The sequence below is a fragment of the Lepus europaeus genome, chromosome 10 (genome assembly GCF_033115175.1).
Source record: "Lepus europaeus isolate LE1 chromosome 10, mLepTim1.pri, whole genome shotgun sequence".
NCBI classification, from domain to species: Eukaryota; Metazoa; Chordata; class Mammalia; order Lagomorpha; family Leporidae; genus Lepus; species Lepus europaeus.
Genome location: NC_084836.1, coordinates 56,144,394 through 56,163,656, shown reverse-complemented (window position 1 = coordinate 56,163,656; position 19,263 = coordinate 56,144,394). Strand labels below are relative to the sequence as shown.

The following is a 19,263-nucleotide window of genomic DNA, read 5'->3' as shown; positions in this document are numbered from 1 at the left end:
GTTTTATAATTTTGTGTTTTACTTGTGGTCTGTGATCCATTTGGAGTTAATTATTATGAAGGTTGTAAGGTCTGTCTAGATCAGGTTTCTTTACATGTTGTGTGTGTCCAGTTCATCAAAAAGACTACTTTGCTGCATTGTATTAACTTTGTTTCTTTGTCAAAGATCCCTTGACTATATTTATGGGGAACTCTTTCTGGGTTCTATGCTGATCTGTTTGTCTATTCTTTTACCAATACTATACAGTTTAAATTACTGTAGCTTTAAGATAGGTCTTGAAGTTGGATACTATAATCCTATACCTTTGTTTTTAATTATTTTATTGACTATACTATTCTGAGTCTACTGCTTTTCTCTATAAACATTGGAATCATTTTGATGATATCCATGAAATAGCTTATTGGAATTTTTTACTGAGATCACATTGAATCTATAGATGAAGTTGGAAAAACTGGTATCTTGACAATATTCAGTTTTGCTGTCCTCAGATGTTGACTTTTGTGTATTAGTCTTGCATCCTGCACCTTGCTGTAAGTTGTCATCAATTTCAAGAGTTTTTTTAATTGACTCTTGAATTTTCTATACAGATAATCAGCTGTGAACAAAATTATCATAGTCTGTGACTTTTCTTTCTTATTGCATTAACTAGACTTCCAGTATGTTGTAAAGTACTGGTGAGAGGGGATATCCTTGCATTGTTCCTGATGTTAATGGGAAGGCTTTGAGTTTCTGTTTACTATGGTATTGACTATGTTTTTTGGTGGGTATTCTTTATCGAGTTGAAGTTCCTCTTTATTCCTGGTTTCTTGAGGGTTTTAAAATCACGAGTGAGTGTTGGATTTTTGTCAGATGTATTTTCTGCATTTTGATGTGATCATTAGATTTTTCTTCTTTACCCTGTTGATGTGATAGGTTATTATGATTGACTTTTTTAATTTTTTATTTATTTATTTATTTATTTATTTATTTATTTTGACAGGCAGAGTGGACAGTGAGAGAGAGACAGAGAGAAAGGTCTTCCTTTGCCGTTGGTTCACCCTCCAATGGCTGCCATGGCCGGCGTGCTGCAGCCAGTGCACCGCGCTGATCCGAAGGCAGGAGCCAGGTGCTTCTCTTGGCCTCCCATGGGGTGCAGGGCCCAAGGACTTGGGCCATCCTCCACTGCACTCCCGGGCCATAGCAGAGAGCTGGCCTGGAAGAGGGGCAACCGGGACAGAATCTGGCGCCCCGACTGGGACTAGAACCCGGTGTGCCAAGCGCCGCAAGGCAGAGGATTAGCCTATTGAGCCACGGCCCCGGCCTGTAATTGACTTTTGAATTATGAACCAGCCCTACATACATAGGCTAAATCCTAACTGATTGTGGTATATTATTCTTTTTATACATTGCTGTATTTGCTATTTTGTTGAAGATTTTTGCATCTGTGTTCATGAGATATTTGTTTATAATTTCTTGTAATGTTTTTGCCTGGCTAATGTTGCCTCACAGAATGAATTAAGAAGTATTTCCTATGTTTCTACCTTTTTTTGAAAGCTCTTGTAAAGAATTGGTGTAAATACTAACTTAAATTTTTGGTAGGGCTTACCAGTGAACCCATCTGGACCAGATGCATTTTGTTTTTGAAGGTTATTTATTTATTTATTTATTCATTCATTCATTCATTCATGCCAGGCAGAGTTAGACAGTGAGAGAGAGAGACAGAGAAAGGTCTTCCTTCCGTTGGTTCATTCCCCTAATGGCCTCTACAGCTGGTGCTGCACGGATCCGAAGCCAGGAGCCGGGTACTTCCTCCCGGTCTCCCATGCAGGTGCAGGGGCCCATCCTCCGCTGCCCTCTTGGGCCACAACAGAGAGCTGGACTGGAAGAGGAGCAACCGGGACTAGTACCCGGTGCCCCAACCGGAACTAGAACCCAGGGTGCCTTTGCTGTAAGCAGAGGATTAGCCAAGTGAGCCACAGCGCCAGCCCTTATGAAGGTTATTAATTATTGACTCAGTTGTCGCATTTCCTATGTGAGTTTTGAAAGATTTTGTCTTTCAAGCAATTTTTCTATTTAACTTATCACATTCATGAGCATAGAGTTGTTCATAGTATTCCTTTATTATCCTTGTGATGTCCATGGGATTTAATGTCTCCTTCTATTTCTAGCGTTAGTAATTTATATCCTTCTTTTGTTTTAACATGCCTAAAGGCTTAGGAATTTCATCTGTCTTCAGAGAGAGCCATCTTTTAGTTTCATTGATTTTTTTTTTTCCTCTGAGTTTCCTATTTTTTTAAAATTGCATTGCTAATTCTTGTTATTTCTTTTCTTCTGCCTACTTTTTCTTTATTTGAAAGTCAGAGTTACACAGAGAGAGGAGAGGCAGCAAGAGAGAGAGAGAGAGAGAGAGGTCTTCCATCCACTGGTTCACGACCCGACTGGCCGCAACGGCCTGAGCTGCGCTGATCTGAAGCCAGGACCTTCATCCAGGTCTCCCATGCGGGTGCAGGGGCCAAAGGACTTGGGCCATCTTCTACTGCTTTCCCAGGACACAGCAGAGAGCTGGATCAGAAGTGGAGAAGCTGGGTCTTGAACCGGCGTCCATATGGGATGCTGGCGCCCCCATCTTCTGCCTACTTTGGATTTATTTTGCTCTTACTAGTTTTCTAAGGTGCAATTTTGTGATTCATTTTTATATCCTTTTCTAATGCATGCATTTGTTAGTAAATTTCCCTCTAAAACACTGATTTCACTATATCCCACAGATTTTGAATAGTTATGTTTTCATTTTATTTAGTTCAAATTATTTTAAAATTTCTCTTTTTTTTTTTTTTTTTGAAGCATGTTATTTAGAAGTGTGTTGTTTAATCTTCAAGTGTTTGGGAGATTTTCCGACTATCTTTTTTCTGTAGATTTCTGACTTAGTTCACTTGTGATCTGAAAGTCGTTACCATATGATTTTTGCTCTTTTTAAGTTTGTTAAGGTGTATTTTCTGGAATGTAGTCTGTCATGTGAATTTCTTTGTGAACTCCAGAAGACCATGCATTATGCTGTGGTTGGTTGTAATCTATGGATTTCATTATATCTGGTTGGTTAATGTTGTTTTTTTGAGTTCAGCCATATCCTGATTAGTTTTCTGTATGCTGGATCTATTAATTTCTGACAGAGGAGTGCTAAAGTTTCCAAATATAATAATGGGTTCATCTCTTTTTTCCTTGCAGTTCTGTTAGTGTTGACCTTTCCTGTTTTGATAGTTTGTTATTTGACACATAAACATTAAGGGTTGCTTGGAGAATTGACTCCTTTATCAATATGTAATGAATACCTCTCTCTACTCCTGATAATTTTCCTTAATCTGAAGACTGCTGTATCTGAAATTAATGTAATTATTCTCACTTTATTATAATTAACATGGTTTATCTTTCTACATCCCTTTACTTTTAATCTATGTAAATATTGGTTTCTTGTAGACAACATAATTGGTGCTTAATTTTTTGGTTCACTTTGATCTTGTAATTAGTGCATTTAGACTATCGATCAAAGTAATAACTGATACAGTTGGATTAGTACCTACCATAGTTATTGTTTTCTATATTGCCTCTGTTCTTTGTTCTATTTTTATTTTCCATTCTTTCTCTTCCTTTTTGTGGTTTTAATTGAGCATTTTATATGATTCCATTTTGTCTCTTTATGGCATTTTTTTTAACTTGTAGCCCTGAGAATTTGCAATATACGTTTACACCTAATCTGAAAGTGCCCTCATGTGCAGTTAGTACTCCATCTCTGTTGTGACTTTTTAACAATAGGTAGCTTTAGTGATTTTGAACAGTTTTTATCTTATAGGTACTCATTTAACTCCTCTTTTACTACTAAAGTGGCCTGTTCTTAGTATATGGCCTATGGAATAAGCTTCATAAATGCTAGTCAACTAGACTGTGATACAAAGTCTCTTACAACTTTTGTTACCGTAATTACAGTATGATATCAATTATTATTCTCTGGGAATGTTCATTTTTACAGTAAGCAAATGTGAGAAGTTAAAATAATCACAAGGTTGAAATAAGCTGTTCCGTTCTTTTTCATGTATTAAGAGTAAGAACCATATAATAAGGTGATTGGTAAGTTTGATTCTGAGTTTGACTTTTTTATTTTCTTGGACACTTTGTTCTCAGCTTTCTTTATATTTTTATATTTTGATATCTACATTTAAACCTTTTTTTGATTTTGCTTTTAAAAATCCATTTTACTTTATTTTTTAATATGTTTTTGGAAATAACATTGAATTCTTGCCTCTGTTTAAACAGTGGCAGGTGATGGGAAGTGGAGAAGCATTTGAGTTCTTGCCCTCCTTCCTTTCTCTTTCACTGAGTATGCCTGTGTAGGTTTTTATGTTTGTACATTTGTAAATCCAGATAGGTGAGATTACATTTGCAGGTTTAATCAAGAGTAGTACAAGAAGAGTAAAAGAATTTATTAAGCAGGTTTTATAAAATAGATAGTAACGGAAGATTTTTGTTGACAAACTTCTCTATTTGTAATGCTAATTTAATCTCAATGTCACAGTAATTCATTAAGCCTATATTAAATGAACTGTACTGTGTGTAGAGTGAACATATATTTAATAAAGCAGTGAAGCAGTTGGAGAACTTTCAGAGAGCAAGTGGACAAAATGCTGTGTTACAAAAGAATGTCCTGCCTTGTTCCCCCTGTCCATTTTTAGATCAGTCTAGCTAATGGTGAAATGCAGAAGTATTTGCCACACAGGTGCAGTACTCTGCAGCTGTTGGAAACATTACACCTCACCCTTCAGAACATCCCACACGCTACTACCACCTTCATATATAATTATGCTCTGTTTAAACTTTCAATGCTAGAAGGTGTGATTTGTGTCTTGTTTACAAAAAGGTGAAACCCAGAGAGATAACTGATCATTCAGGTAGATGAATTAACTAATTAACAAACTTATTAATTAAATTAATAAATTATTTTTTTTTAAGATTTATTTATTTAAAAGTCAGAGTTCCATAGAAAGAAGGAGATACACACACACATGCACAGAGATAATGAAAGAGAAATTGTCCATCTGCTGATTTGCTCCCCAGATGGCCACAACGTCCAGGATTGGGCCAGGCTGAATCCAGGAGCTTCATCCTGGTCTGTGTGGGTGACAGGGATCAAACAGTCGAGCCATCTTCTGCTGCTTTTCCTAGGCACATTAGCAGGAAGCTAGATTGCAATTGCAGAAGCCAGAACACAAACTGCATCTCAGGCAGTGGCTTTACCCAGTGCACTGCAACGTTGGCCCTCAGGCAGCTGAATTTAATTCTGCAGATGACTTGAGTTTTTCTGAGACAAAAACTAAGCCTTAAGATTAAGAAATCTTAGGCCAGCACCGCGGTTCACTAGGCTAATCCTCCGCCTTGCGGCGCCGGCACACCGAGTTCTAGTCCCGGTCGGGGCACTGGATTCTGTCCCGGTTGCCCCTCTTCCAGGCCAGCTCTCTGCTGTGGCCAGGGAGTGCAGTGGAGGATGGCCCAAGTGCTTGGGCCCTGCACCCCATGGGAGACCAGGAGAAGTACCTGGCTCCTGCCATCGGATCAGCACGGTGCGCCGGCCACAGCACGCCAGCCGCGGCAGCCATTGGAGGGTGAACCAACGGCAAAAGGAAGACCTTTCTCTCTGTCTCTCTCTCTCTCATTGTCCACTCTACCTGTCCAAAAAAAAAAAAAAAAAGATTAAGAAATCTTTATAGTTTTAAAACTTGTGTTTGCAGAGTTGATGCTTGTGGGGGGCAAGGGTTATGTATTTATTCATTTAAAAATCTATAGCTAGCAGAATACCTGGCATGTAGAAGGCATTTGTTCCAGTGGTACTTCAAAAAGTATGTGGAAAATGAAATTGAAAGATAAGTTTATTTTGGTGCAAAAATTCTTGAAATCCATTCATGTACATATGTTTGTGAATATTTGTGAATATTGTGAATATTCATCTGGCAATGTGAAGCCAGCTGAAAATACTAGATGTCATGTAGTACCAAATCAGAAATTATTTCTATTTATGCTGACGTCATATGTAAAGTTCTATAGAGGTTATAGAGGTCATCTGAATTGAGTGCCATGGCAGCAGAAAGAAGGGGAGTGATTGAGTCTGCCTGTATAGTCTTGGGGAACTTTATATTATGATCTATCATGGAAAATTTATTCCTAGACTACGATTAGAGAACTTGGTTTGAAAAGAAGTTTTTCCTTGTCTAAAAGACTGCTGTATTCAATAATGGCAATGTTTTCCCTCTTACCCACATTCTTGTCATTTTATCATAAGGTTAAAGTTTTAAGGTTTAGTTGCTAGCATTGTGGTGTAATGGGTTAAGCTGCTGTCCGTACTAGTATTCTGTATCGGAGCACTGGTTCATGTCCCAGCTGCTATGCTTCTGATCCAGCTTTCTGTTAAAGTACCTGGTAAGACAATGGGGAGGATGACCCAGGTGTTTGGACCCTTGTTATGCACATGGGAGACCCTTATGGAGTTCCAGACTGCTGGTTTCAGCCAAGGTCATTGTAGCCTTTTAAAGCATCAGCTTTACCTACTATGCTACCATGCCGGCCCCTGAATCTCATTGTTTTGAATCCCAAGTATTAAACAGTATTCACCTCAAGGGAGTGACCTAACCAATTTGTGTCTCTGGATATTGTGCAAGAGAATGTCACAATTGCGAGATGTGATATCTAAGAAGATAATGCAAGGCCAAGTAGAAACTTAAAGATGACACTAGTCTAAAAGTCACAATGTGTGCTTGGCATAAACCATCTAGTATAATAAATGGTTATAACTACAAACAAAATTTTTTCTTCTTTAAGAAAGTATAAAAATATGCAGGGATTTTTTTCAGCTTTAAATATAAAAATACTTCTAATTAGGACTCAAAGTATTTGAAAATTGTACACATACCCCAAGTTCATCTAAAAACAGTGATCATATGATGTTTGTTGTTTTTGATGAATGGATTGACACCTTCTATATATGGCTTTTAAAAGAAGATAAACTTACTTTATTCCTAAAAAAATAAACATTGATCTCTAACCAAAACCATACATGTAGCGATTCTTGTAAATTCTTGTAAATCTAAAGCTCAGCAGCAGCAGCCCGTGCCAAAAAGAATTAATTTAATCAGGCAGTGACAGTTTTCTTTCTGGTATAAACAGGCAACTGCAGTGAGGAACTGAATTATTTTTTAGAGAAAGAATGAGAAATCCTTGACCCAAACACAAATCATAAAAGAGCCTGGCACATGCAAATCACTTATATATACAAATATTCAAAAATAATAATTGAAAAGCTATTATTTGCCAAGCACCAAGACAGAAGGGGCCAACCATAGGTTAGAATACAGCAAATGTTACAAAGAATGAAAATATATTATGATAAGAGCCTCAATAGGACAACACATTATTGATAACTTGCCTTGGGATTCAGATAAATTTAAAAGCTAGATCATACAGTAAACTGCTCAATATACTTAAAATCTTAAGCATACTGAGAAAGTGCTATTAAGTAGGGGTTTTCAGACAAACTCTTAAAGGAAGTCAGTGAGATAAGGACCTCAAAAGGTAATTCCAAAAACAGAGACATGAACGTCTAAGAGTAATGTAATAGTAGAACACAAAGTGATATTTATGTCTAGAGCTGCAAAAATAAGAAATAATATTCACTGAGTTTTGGCAAAACTATAGGGAGGAAATACACAGTAAAAGCTTAAAATATGTATTTAATTATTAGTTTTACTCCAAACCTAGGAAATAATTGGATAGCTATGATAGGATAATATCTGCATATCTACATGAGTAAATACATAGTTTTCATTTAGAAGAAGGTAGCACATTTACATATTTCCATGTATGGTAAGCAGGTGACAGTAAGATCCTAACCATAATATTAACAGTTGTTCATTCTTAGATGGTATGATTACATGTGGGTATTTAAAAAACCCTTCATCTTTGCTACATCTTCAGTGGCAACAAACCTTCAATGAACAGTCTGAGAAGATGGAACCATGTATTGAATAGAGGTACCCAAATATTTAGTCAGTAAATGAACTGATTTACAAGTGGTTATGGCAAAATCAGTAAGAAGTAGATTACTTTAACAGATAATCCTCTGCTGCTCCATCTCTTGGTAAATATGGCATCATCTGCTTGGAGGATATGATTCAAGAAATTTCTGTTGGAAAGCACTTCAAGGAAGCAAATAACTTATTGTTACACTTCAAGTTATCTTCTTCTGGCTGTTGCTGCCAACTGGGGAGTGAACCAGTGGATGAGGGAGACCTCCTATTTAGTAGAAGGTGTAGATGCTGACAACAGAAAAGAACAGTATCCACCATGATTTTTTTGTAATCTGATCAGTTAATAAACAGTGATTGCTCCCAAATTTTAAAAAAAAATGGTTTTAATATTTACTATGAATCTTTATAGTGAAACTGAATTTGAATACATATATTTTTTAAGAATAATAGTGCTGGCGTTGGTGCTGTGGCATAGCTGGTAAAGCTGCCACCTGCAGTGCCAGCATCCCATATGGGTGCTGATTTGAGTCTTGGTTGCTTCACTTCCAATCCAGTTCTCTGCTATGGCCTGGGAAAGCAGTAGAAGATGGCCCAAGTCCTTGGGCCCATGCACCCATGTGGGAGACCTGGAAGAAGCTCCTGGCTCCTGCCTTTGGATTGGCGCAGCTCTGGCCATTGCGGCCAGTTGGGGTGTGAAACCAGCAGATGGAAGACCTCTCTCTCTCTGCCTCTCCTTCTCTCTCTGTGTAACTGACTTTCAAATAAATAAATTTTAAAAATAATACTGCTATGAGGACAAAATGATATATTCTCAGTAAATTACATTCAGTGAATGTAATTTCCTTTTTAGTCAAAGGAGAGAGTTATATAATAGAGCTGTAGTACTTTTCCGGCAGTGGTGAAGCTGGAAGCTGTTAGTGTGTAGGAGACTGCAATATCCCTTTAGGGTTTTATTTGTTCAGCATATACTTAGCACCTAATACTTACAGGGCATTGAGATAGGTAGAGATTTGGCGGTTTTGGGACAAATAAACTATCAAATATGAAATTATTATAAAGGGTACTAAAGATACTGCGAGCATAAATACTTAGTGGTTTTGCAAAGAGGAAGGCCATAATAAACTGCAGTAAGCAGTTAGCATCTTTCATGGGTGTGGCATAGCTGCAAACTGGACTTTTAAGACAGAATGAAGAAGGAAGACATTTAGGTTTGAAGATGACCAGAGAAACAAAAAGACTCAGTGTTTTCCTGGGAGAATATCTTTGTGTACATATACAGAACAGAGGAATGTTGTAGCAGACTGAAGCTGGCTGTGTTGATCCAGAGGAAGCAGCTGGATGTACTATTGTCTACTTTTCTGGGTCTTGAATAGTGGATCATTTATTCTCTAAATGCCTAGGACTCTTCAGTCAGAAAGTAAGGTGCCCTTTGTTACATGTGCTTTTCTTTTAAAGCATGATCTAGATAACATACCCTCCCAACTCTGAGTAAAAATATTAAAACTTGGGGGCCAACATTGTGGTATAGTAGGGTAAGTCACTGCCTGCAATGCTGGCATCCCATATCAGAATTCGAGTTTGAGTCCCAGCTATTCTGCTTCTGATTGACCTTCCTGCTAATGTGCCTGGGATGGCAGTTGGAGATGGTCCAAGTCCTTGAGCTCCTGGCACCCATGGGGGAGACCAGAGTGGACTTTTTGGCTCTTGATTTTCACCCTGGCCCAAACCTGGCTGTTGGAGCCATAGAGTACTGAACCAGCAGATGGAAGATTGATGTCTCTTTCTCTATTTCTGACAGTTTCCCTTTCAACTAACATACATTTTAAATATATATTAATAATATAAAAATATATTACCTTATATATGAACATAAATAAATGCTCAAGGCCCTACCAGGGACCTAAATAGCCATTTTTCAAAAGAGGAAATCCAGATGGCCAACAGACACATGAAAAAATGTTCATAATCACTAGCCATCAGGGAAATGCAAATCAAAATCACAATGAAGTTTCATCTCACCCCGGTTAGAATGGCTTACATACAGAAATCAACTAACAACAGATGCTGGCGAGGATGTGGGGGAAAAAGCTCACTAACCCACTGTTGGTCGGAATGCAAACTGGTAAGGCCACTATGGAAGACAGTTTGGAGATTCCTCAGAAACATGAATATAGCCCTACCACATGACCCAGCCATCCCACTCCTTGGAATTTACCCAAAGGAAATTAAATTGGCAAATAAAAGAGCCGTCTGCACCTCAGTGTTTATTGCAGCTCAATTTACGATAGCCAAGACATGGAATCAACCTAAATGCCCATCAACAGAAGACTGGATAAAGAAATTATGGGTATGTACTCTATAGAATACTATACAGCAGTCAAAAACAATGAAATCCGGTCATTTGCAACAAAATGGAGGAATCTGGAACACATCATGCTGAGTGAGATAAGCCAGTAACAAAGGGACAGATATCTTTTTTTTTTTTTTGACAGGCAGAGTGGCTAGTGAGAGAGAGAGAGAGAGAGAGAGAGAGAGAGAGAGAAAGGTCTTGCTTTGCCATTGGTTCACCCTCCAATGGCCACTGCAGCCTGCACATCGTGCTGATCTGAAGCTAGGAGCCAGGTTCTTTTCCTGGTCTCCCATGCGGGTGCAGGGCCCAAGCACTTGGGCCATCCTACACTGCACTCACGGGCCATAGCAGAGAGCTGGCCTGGAAGAGGGGCAACCGGGACAGAATCCGACGCCCCAACCGGGACTAGAACCCAGTGTGCCGGCGCCGCAAGGCGGAGGATTAGCCTGTTAAGCTACGGCGCTGGCCTAAATATCATATGTTCTCCCTGATCTGTGACAACTAACTGAGCACCTAAAAGGAAACCTGTAGAAGTGAAACGGACACTATGAGAAACAATGACTTGATCAGTCCTTGTCCTGACTGTCGAGGAACAACTTACTGCTTTATTCCTTTTAGTAATTTTTTGTTCTACTTAATACCATTGGTTGAACTCTTTAATTAACCCACAATTATTCTTAGGCATTTAAAATTGACTGAAAAGTGATCTCTGTTAAATATAAGAGTGGGAATAAGAGAGAGTGTGAGAGAGGAGATATACAGTTTGGCACATGCTCACTTGGACTTAGCCCTAATGGTAGAGCTAGAAACATGCCAGGGAATTCCAATTCAATCCCATCAAGGTGGCATGTACCAATGCCATCTTACTAATCAAAGTGATCAGTTTCAGTTCATAATTGATTATAATGGTAGGATTAAGTGTCAGAGGGATCACATAAACAAGACAGTGTCTGCTAATAATAACTGATAGAATTAAAAAGGAGAGAACAATCCAACATGGGAAGCCAGATACACAGCAGACTCATAGAATGGCAGATGTCCTAAACAGCACTCTGGCCTCAGAATCAGCCCTTAAGGCATTTGGATCTGGCTAAAAAGCCCATGAGAGTATTTTAGGCATAGAAAGCCAAGACACTCTGGCAAAAAAAAAAAAAAAAAAAAAAAAAAAAAAAATCTAAATGAAAGATCTCTGTGAGTGAGATCCCAGTGGAAAGAACGGGCCATTAAAGAAGGAGGTACCTTTCTCTGAAGGGAGGAGAGAACTTCCATTTTGACTGTGGCCTTGTCTAAATAAGATTTGAGTTTGTGAACTCAAAAGGCTTCCATAGCCTTGGCAGCTCATGACAAGAGCCTCAAGTGATTACTGACATCATAAATAAGAGTGTCAATTGTTAAATCAACAACTGGAATCACTGTGTACCTACTGCATGTAGGATTTCTGTCCTTAATGTGTTGTACTGTGCGAATTAACAGTAACACTACTACTACTCAAACAGTACTCTATACTTTGTGTGTGTGGGTGCAGTCTGTTGAAATCTTCACTTAGTATATACGGAGTTGATCTTCTGTATATAAAGATAATTGAAAATGAATCTTGATGAAGAATGGGGTGGGAGTGGGAGATGGGATGGTTGCAGGTGGGAGGGAGGTTATGGGGGGAAAAGCTGCTATAATCCAAAAGTTGTACTTTCAAAATTTGTATTTATTAAATAAAAGTTGAAAAAAAATTAAAAAAGAAATGTTCAAGGTCCTAAAAAATCTCATCGTTGAGTTTTTCATAGTTGCTGACTCCTGGCTTTGGCCTGGCCCGGTGCTGGCTTGTTAGGGGCATTTGGGGAGTGGACCAGCAGTTTTAAGATTTTTGCTTTGTGTTTCAGTGTTTCTATGTCTTTCAAACAAATAAAATAAACCATGAATGTTTTCTAGGTAAGTACCACATTGTAAGAATTAGTTCTTTGAAGCAAAATTTGATGGGCATTCTTGGAAGACTTGGAAGGATCTAATTTAACATTCTAGGAAATTGATATTTATAGTCAAGATATTTAATGAGAAGAAAAGTCAGAATATTCAATGGCCGGCGCCGTGGCTCACTTGGCTAATCCTCCACCTGCGGCGCCAGCACCCCGGGTTCTAGTCCCAGTTGAGGCGCTGGGTACTAGTCCCGGTTGCTCCTCTTCCAGTCAAGCTCTCTGCTGTGGTCCAGGAAGGCAGTGGAGGATGGCCCAAGTGGGTCCCTGCACCAGCATGAGAGACCAGGAGGAAGCACCTGGCTCCTGGCTCGGATGGGTGCAGCTCCGGCCGTAGCGGCCATTTAGGGGGTGAACCAACTGAAGGAAGACCTTTCTCTCTGTCTCTCTCTCACTGTCTATAACTCTCTCTGTGTGTCTCTCACTGTCTAAGTCTGCCTGGCAAAAGAAAAAAAAAAGAATATTCAAGACATTTACAGAGAAAAATTTTACATTTGAGGCTATGATCTTTTATTTCAGTTCCTCATAAACTTTTTTGAAGTACTCTTTATTTGAGATTTGAAGTAATCCGAACAAGTAAATTGAAGAAATGGCAAAGTGGGAGAATTTGAAGACAAGCAGTAATGAGAATCTGTGGAGGCTGCAGGGTAAAAAGCAGGACAATAACAGTTTAAAAATGGCTTAATGTTGTCTCTTCAGGGGATGGAAGAATAAATCATTAAAAAAATTATTTTATTCGACAGACTGCCAAGATGGGTGTGTGTGTGTGTGTGTGTATAGAGAGAGATTTATATAGAGAGAGATCTTCCATCCTGTAGCTGGGTGATGGCCAGGCTGAAGCCAGGAGCCTGAACCCCATCTGGGTCTCCCATATGGGTGGCAGGGAACCAAGTACTTGAGCCATCATCTGCTGCCTTCTAGGATGTGCATTAGTAGGAAGCTGGATCAGAAGTAGAGGAGCCAGGTCTCAAACCAGGACAGTCCCTGTTGGAATGTGGGTATCCCAGGCAACAATTTAACCATGGAACCTAAAAGTCCCCTTTTCCCATGGAAGAATAACTTTCAAAGTACTATTATATCGCTTGAGGACAGGGTTTAAGACCTGTGCTTCACTGTCAGGTCTCCCTAGAAAAGAGACTGAATAATATATGAAGTGGCAATTTTTTGCTGGGGGATTTTTTTTTAAAGACTTATTTTTATTTATTTGAAACATAGTTACAGAGCGAGGGAGAGGGAGACAGAGTGTCTTCTATCCCCTGGTTCACTTAGACCGCAATAGCCAGAGCTGAGCTTATCTGAAGCCAGGAGCCAGGAGCTTCTTATGGGTCTCCCATATGGGTGCAGGAGCCCAAAGACTTGGGCCATCCTCCACTGCTGCAGGGAGCTGGATTGGAAGTGGAACAGCCAGGACTTGAACCGACAGTAGGCCATGGCTTTAATCTGCTACGCCAGAGTGCCGGCCCCTTGGGGGATGTTTTTAAAATAAGATTTCTACAATTGCCTAACTAGAAGGAGTGGTTTACAGAAACTAGAGGGTTTTAAGTTTGATACGTTGTTTTTGACTAGAATTTCCTTCTAAAACTTAGCCTTATTAGTAAATTTTACTTCTTTTAATTTATAGATCTATTATTTTAATAGGTAATGATTATCATAAGCATATGGGGAAATTTTTTTCAACAGGAGATGTGTGGGCAGAAAGTATTCTCTTGGTTTTTTTGTATGTGTTATAGTCTCAGTTATCTTCATATGTTAGATAAGACACAAATCTGGAACGATACAATGTGCAGAGTAATGTTCTTCATCAGAATTATTATTCTCTTTAGCCTTCTCTGTGTTATCCAGTCCCTCTCCTTCCCAATTGCCCAGAACGTACCCCCTCCAGCTTCCTTTAGAACTTAATAGGAAAAATCACAATTGACACTATTCAAGCACTAATTATATGTCCAGTACTATGGGTGACTCCAGGCATACAAATGCATATAATGCACCATCCTATTTTAAGAAACTCTGCAGGGGCCATTGCCCGGGGTGCAGTAGGTTAATCCTCCGCCTGTGGCACTGGCATCCCGTATAGGCACCAGTTCTAGTCTCGGCTGCTCTTCTGATCCAGCTCTCTGCTATGGCCTGGGAAAGCTGAAGATGGCCCAAGTGCTTGGGCCCCTGCACCCCGTGGGAGACCCGGAATAAACTCCTTTTTTGGATCTGCCCAGCTCTGGCTGTTGTGGCGGTTTGGGGAGTGAACCAGCGGATAGAAGACCTCCTTTCTCTCTGTCTTGCCTCTCACTGTCTGTAACTCTACCTTTCAAATAAATAAAGAAAATTTAAAAAAAAGAAAAGAAAAGAAACTTTAAGTAGAGAAGTCTAGTGGTAAAACATTCATAGTTTATAGCTGTGCTTTTATAGAGAGATTTGAAGAACTGGAAAAATAATTTTACGTGCAACCAATATAGTAATGCTAGTATGGCTTTTCTTCATAGACATTTAAACCCTGTTTTTTTAGAATTGAATATGTTTTCAAGAACTATTCTTATAAAGAGCAAATAAACTACTTGCTAAAGTACTTACTAAAAATACTTTTTATTTTTAAAAGTATTTTTCCAGTTTGTAAGGCCACCACAAAACACCAAATGATGGAGTTAAGGGAAAGGTTTATTGTTGGGTGGGGGAAGCCTGATGGGTCGGAGGGAAGGGGCAAAGAAGAAAGAGAGCGAGCAGGTGTATAGGAAGCAGGTCCTGTTATACCTTTGCAGGGTGGGGGGATACAGAGAAGTAGGAGCAGGGCATCCCATTAGGGTAGGGGTGGAGCTGACACCTGTGGTTGGGCCATCTAGTCACCTGGTGGCAAGGGCTAGAGCCTAGGATGGTAGCATGTGTCATGCCACAGACAAGACCGTGCCATTTTAACAATTTATTGTAAGTTAATTCACAAGGCAAATTTTATAGTATATAATTTTATTAAACTATATTAAAAAGTATCTTTTTAAAGTCCATATTTTCCAATTTTTAACATTTTAATTCTATTATGTCTTCTTCCTGTTCATTGAGTACTTTTTTCTATCATTGAAAAATTTTTCCTTCCCAGCATTACAACCATGTTGTATAAGCAAGTGTTGTCTGAAAATCCATTAACAAAATACCTTTTGATAACAGGATACATTTTTTTCCTTTTTAAAATTGTATCTTGTTAAACTGTTCTCTTACATGAACTTTCTTAGAATCAGGCAGTTCCTTGTTCCTATGGGACTTCCTGTTTTCTCAAATAAAAATAGAAAAGCGTCTCAAAAAGGAAACCTGCTCAGTGTGAACAACTTTGTAAAATCTTAGTCTTAGTTATGACCTGGATTATGTTGATTTGCAATCTGTATAAAAATAAGTTTCAGTTATCTGAAAGTTTTAGTATTTTTGCATGTAATAACAAGGTAAAAAGATAAGGAGAAGTTTCAAATAATAACCATGAAAGATCCTATAAATTCATCCACAAACTTGTTTGTATCTTTTTTAGGAGAGTTGGAGTATGGGTTTGCATAGAAAGTGGGTCCTTTCCTTATAATGTAATGTTTTATTGAAAATTTGGAGTTGTTTAATCCTGAGATTAAATCTTAGCTACTTTGTGTTTTTTTCTTGCCACTTTTCCAGATGTTAGCAAGGATTAGGAAGGTGAGTTTTTTCTTAATCATCAGAGGTCAGAATTGTAAATAAGCCAATTTTAAAGCATCTTATAGATTTCCTCAAATAGTTAACTACTTTTGGTCTATATTTTGAAAAATCAAATTAAGGTGGGAACAAATGATAGTATTTATTAACTATAATAATGGTATTGTAGAGTACATATTAAGTACTTGACACCATGTCAAGCATTTTACATGGTTTATCTCATTCAGTCCTGACAACTGCTCTATTATAAGGTAGGTATCATTGTTATCCCTCCTTTATAGAAGAAACTGACTTCAAGAGGCTAAGTAGATGTTAGTTCTGAGGAACTTGCTAGTAAGTGGTGGAGCTGAGACTTGGACTTAGCCCCTCTAACACCCGAGCACCTGCTCTAAATGATTCAAAATCAAAGTGAGAATTGTCAATACGGTGAGTCTGAAAAATGACTTCCTCAACCTTTACTGTTATCAGTTATATTTTGTTTGCATATTTACATGCAGTTTTAGCATAGAACGTGCGCTGGGATCTCAGAGGACTTGTTAGTGGATTCTAATTCTTATTCTTAAGTGACGCTAATAGTTTTCTCTTTTTCTTTTCCTTGATAGTAAAAAAACCCTTTGATGAAGCATTTGGAAAAATACAAGTAAGTAAAAGATAATACTGATATTTTATGTCATATGATATAATACTGACAATACTGCTATTTTGTTTTATATGATAAAAATAGAATAACTTAAAAATAATTTTTTAAGCTTCTTCTAGTCTGAAATAGTAAATTTTTATACTCTGAGTATTCTTTAACTATATTTGTACACAATTAAATACACAGACTTTTTTGCTGGAGAACTGAACTGTTTTGTGACTTTAATGTAAAAGCCAACTGTCAGGTAAAATGGAAGTAGAATGACATCTGTGGCTCTGGTTCTGCAGTTAAGAAAAATTTACTGTTTTAAGTTGTTGGGTACCTTAGCAATTTTTGTTCTCTTTGCTTTCATCTTGTCTCTTTTGGGACGTTTTGCACATTGGTATGCCTGTTCAACCACCAGAAAGAAGAAAGACAAAGTATTTAGAAAGGATGCATTCCTTAGGCTACCTGTTTAAGCTTTCTTTTGTTTTTAAAGATCCTATAATTTTTTTTTTTTTTTTTTTTTTTTGGACAGGCAGAGTGGACAGTGAGAGAGAGAGACAGAGAGAAAGGTCTTCCTTTTGCCGTTGGTTCACCCTCCAATGGCCGCCGCGGTAGCGCGCTGCGGCCGGCGCACCGCGCTGATCCGATGGCAGCAGCCAGGCGTTTATCCTGGTCTCCCATGGGGTGCAGGGCCCAAAGGCTTGGGCCATCCTCCACTGCACTCCCGGGCCACAGCAGAGAGCTGGCCTGGAAGAGGGGCAACCGGGACAGGATCGGTGCCCCAACCGGGACTAGAACCCGGTGTGCCGGCGCCGCTAGGCGGAGGATTAGCCTATTGAGCCGCGGCGCCGGCCAAGATCCTATAATTTTAACCTTAAATTTTACTTAGCATGAAAACATTTTTTCATTTAAGATCATTTTAGGCACTTTGAAGATTAAGATATTTATTTGGTAATATCTTTATTATCCAGACTGACAGTTTGTATAGGCCTGTATAGAAAACATTATTTTATAGTAAAGTGTGTGAAAATATGTAATCAGATTCTCAGAGTAATAGATTAGATTGTTACAGTGAAACTTTGAAATAATTATATGTATATAATTCCATTGTGATATTCGTCTTAAACAAAATTGATTTTATCACCTGCAATATTAAGTATAATGCTGCTATGACACCATAATTAAAATTTACTGCAGTATCTTTCTAAACATTGGAAATTCAACACTAACTTCTGTATCATTTTCTCCATGGGAGAAACTGAAGTTCTGAACCTCTAAATAATAATAATAATAATTAAAATGAAGATAATTTCAGCTCACTTAATATTAAGTAATTATTCCTTGCCAACCACTGTGCTGAGTATTTAAAATCATTATCATTTAATCAAAGTCATGATACAAGGAGTTAAAAATGTTTTTGGAGAAAAGGTTGATTGAGGATAGAAGAAGGAAATATTAAAAGGTGGTATATTTGGTAGAGTCCCCCCTACAGGTTTGTTTTTTCACCCCCAAGAATAAAAGTTTGCTTTAGAAAATGTGTTGGTAAATGATAGTATGGACCTTACTAAAATAGATGGAAGGTAGCTGATTGAAAATATGAAATTATTTTTTGTTTATTGAAAAGTTACTTGAAAGCTTACTTTAAATATGTATTTATTTGTGGATCACTAACCAGTTTGCACAGCAGTTAGGAAAGCCAGTTGTTAGACACACTTCAAGCTGAAATCCTGGGAGACAGTTTGAAAGGCATTCAGAATAAAAGAATGTAATAAAATCGTAAACTAATAAGAAAGTAGCTTTAAAAGTTGATTTGTATACTTTCAAATGTATTGCTAGGTCAGTGAAACTGGTACTAAAGATAACGGAACCAAAGTCTTTCTATTTTTTTTCTTAAAATTGATTTGTTCATTTAATAACATGAAAACCTATTTAGATCATATTTTATTTAGTCATTTGAATAGCACTTGAGGCCATCATATTTTATATATATTATCATTGAGCCTTTGGATGCTTAAATTCATTATATGAGTAGGGAACAGTATGTATGTAATCCACTATAAGGTCCAGTTCCATCTAGTTTTTATTTTACTTATCTAGCCCATTGTAAAGATGTAGTCCTAGGGAACAGGTGCTCAGTGTTCAATTTTTTTTTTTTTTTTTTTGTTAAAGATTTATTTATTTATTTGAAAGTCAGTGTTACACAGAGAATTTAGAGGCAGAGAGAGAAAGGGGGGAGGGGCGGGGTTTAGAGAGGTCTTCCATCTGCTGGTTCACTTACCAGATGGCCGCAATGGCTGGAGGTGCGCTAATCCAAAGCTGGGAGCCAGGAGCTTCTTCCGGGTCTCCCACGCGGATGCAGGGGCCCAAGGACTTGGGCCATCTTCCACTGCCCTCCCAGGCCACAGCAGAGAACTGGATCGGAAATGGAGCAGCCGGGCCTCAAACCAGCACCCACATGGGATGCCGGTGCTTCAGGCAAGGGCATCAACCCACTGTGCCACAGCGCTGGCCCCAAATTTTGTTTTTAAATGGGGAGTGAAGATAGGCAGTCTATTTTAGCTTCAACATTTTCAGTTACGTTAATCCTGTAGCTTAATCAGGTTGACCTTGGTTTTATTTATCAAG

The 19,263-nt window shown here is 38.4% G+C and overlaps 1 protein-coding gene across 1 annotated transcript in view; it reads left to right on the top strand.

Annotated features, from left to right (window-relative positions):
• LEMD3 (LEM domain containing 3) overlaps positions 1-19,263 on the top strand; it is a 79,627-nt gene that overhangs the window by 30,360 nt on the left and 30,004 nt on the right. Inside the window, exon 2 of the mRNA XM_062203291.1 lies at positions 16,616-16,653. Coding sequence (XP_062059275.1) covers positions 16,616-16,653 — 38 coding nt within the window. The remainder of the gene's footprint in view (positions 1-16,615; positions 16,654-19,263) is intronic.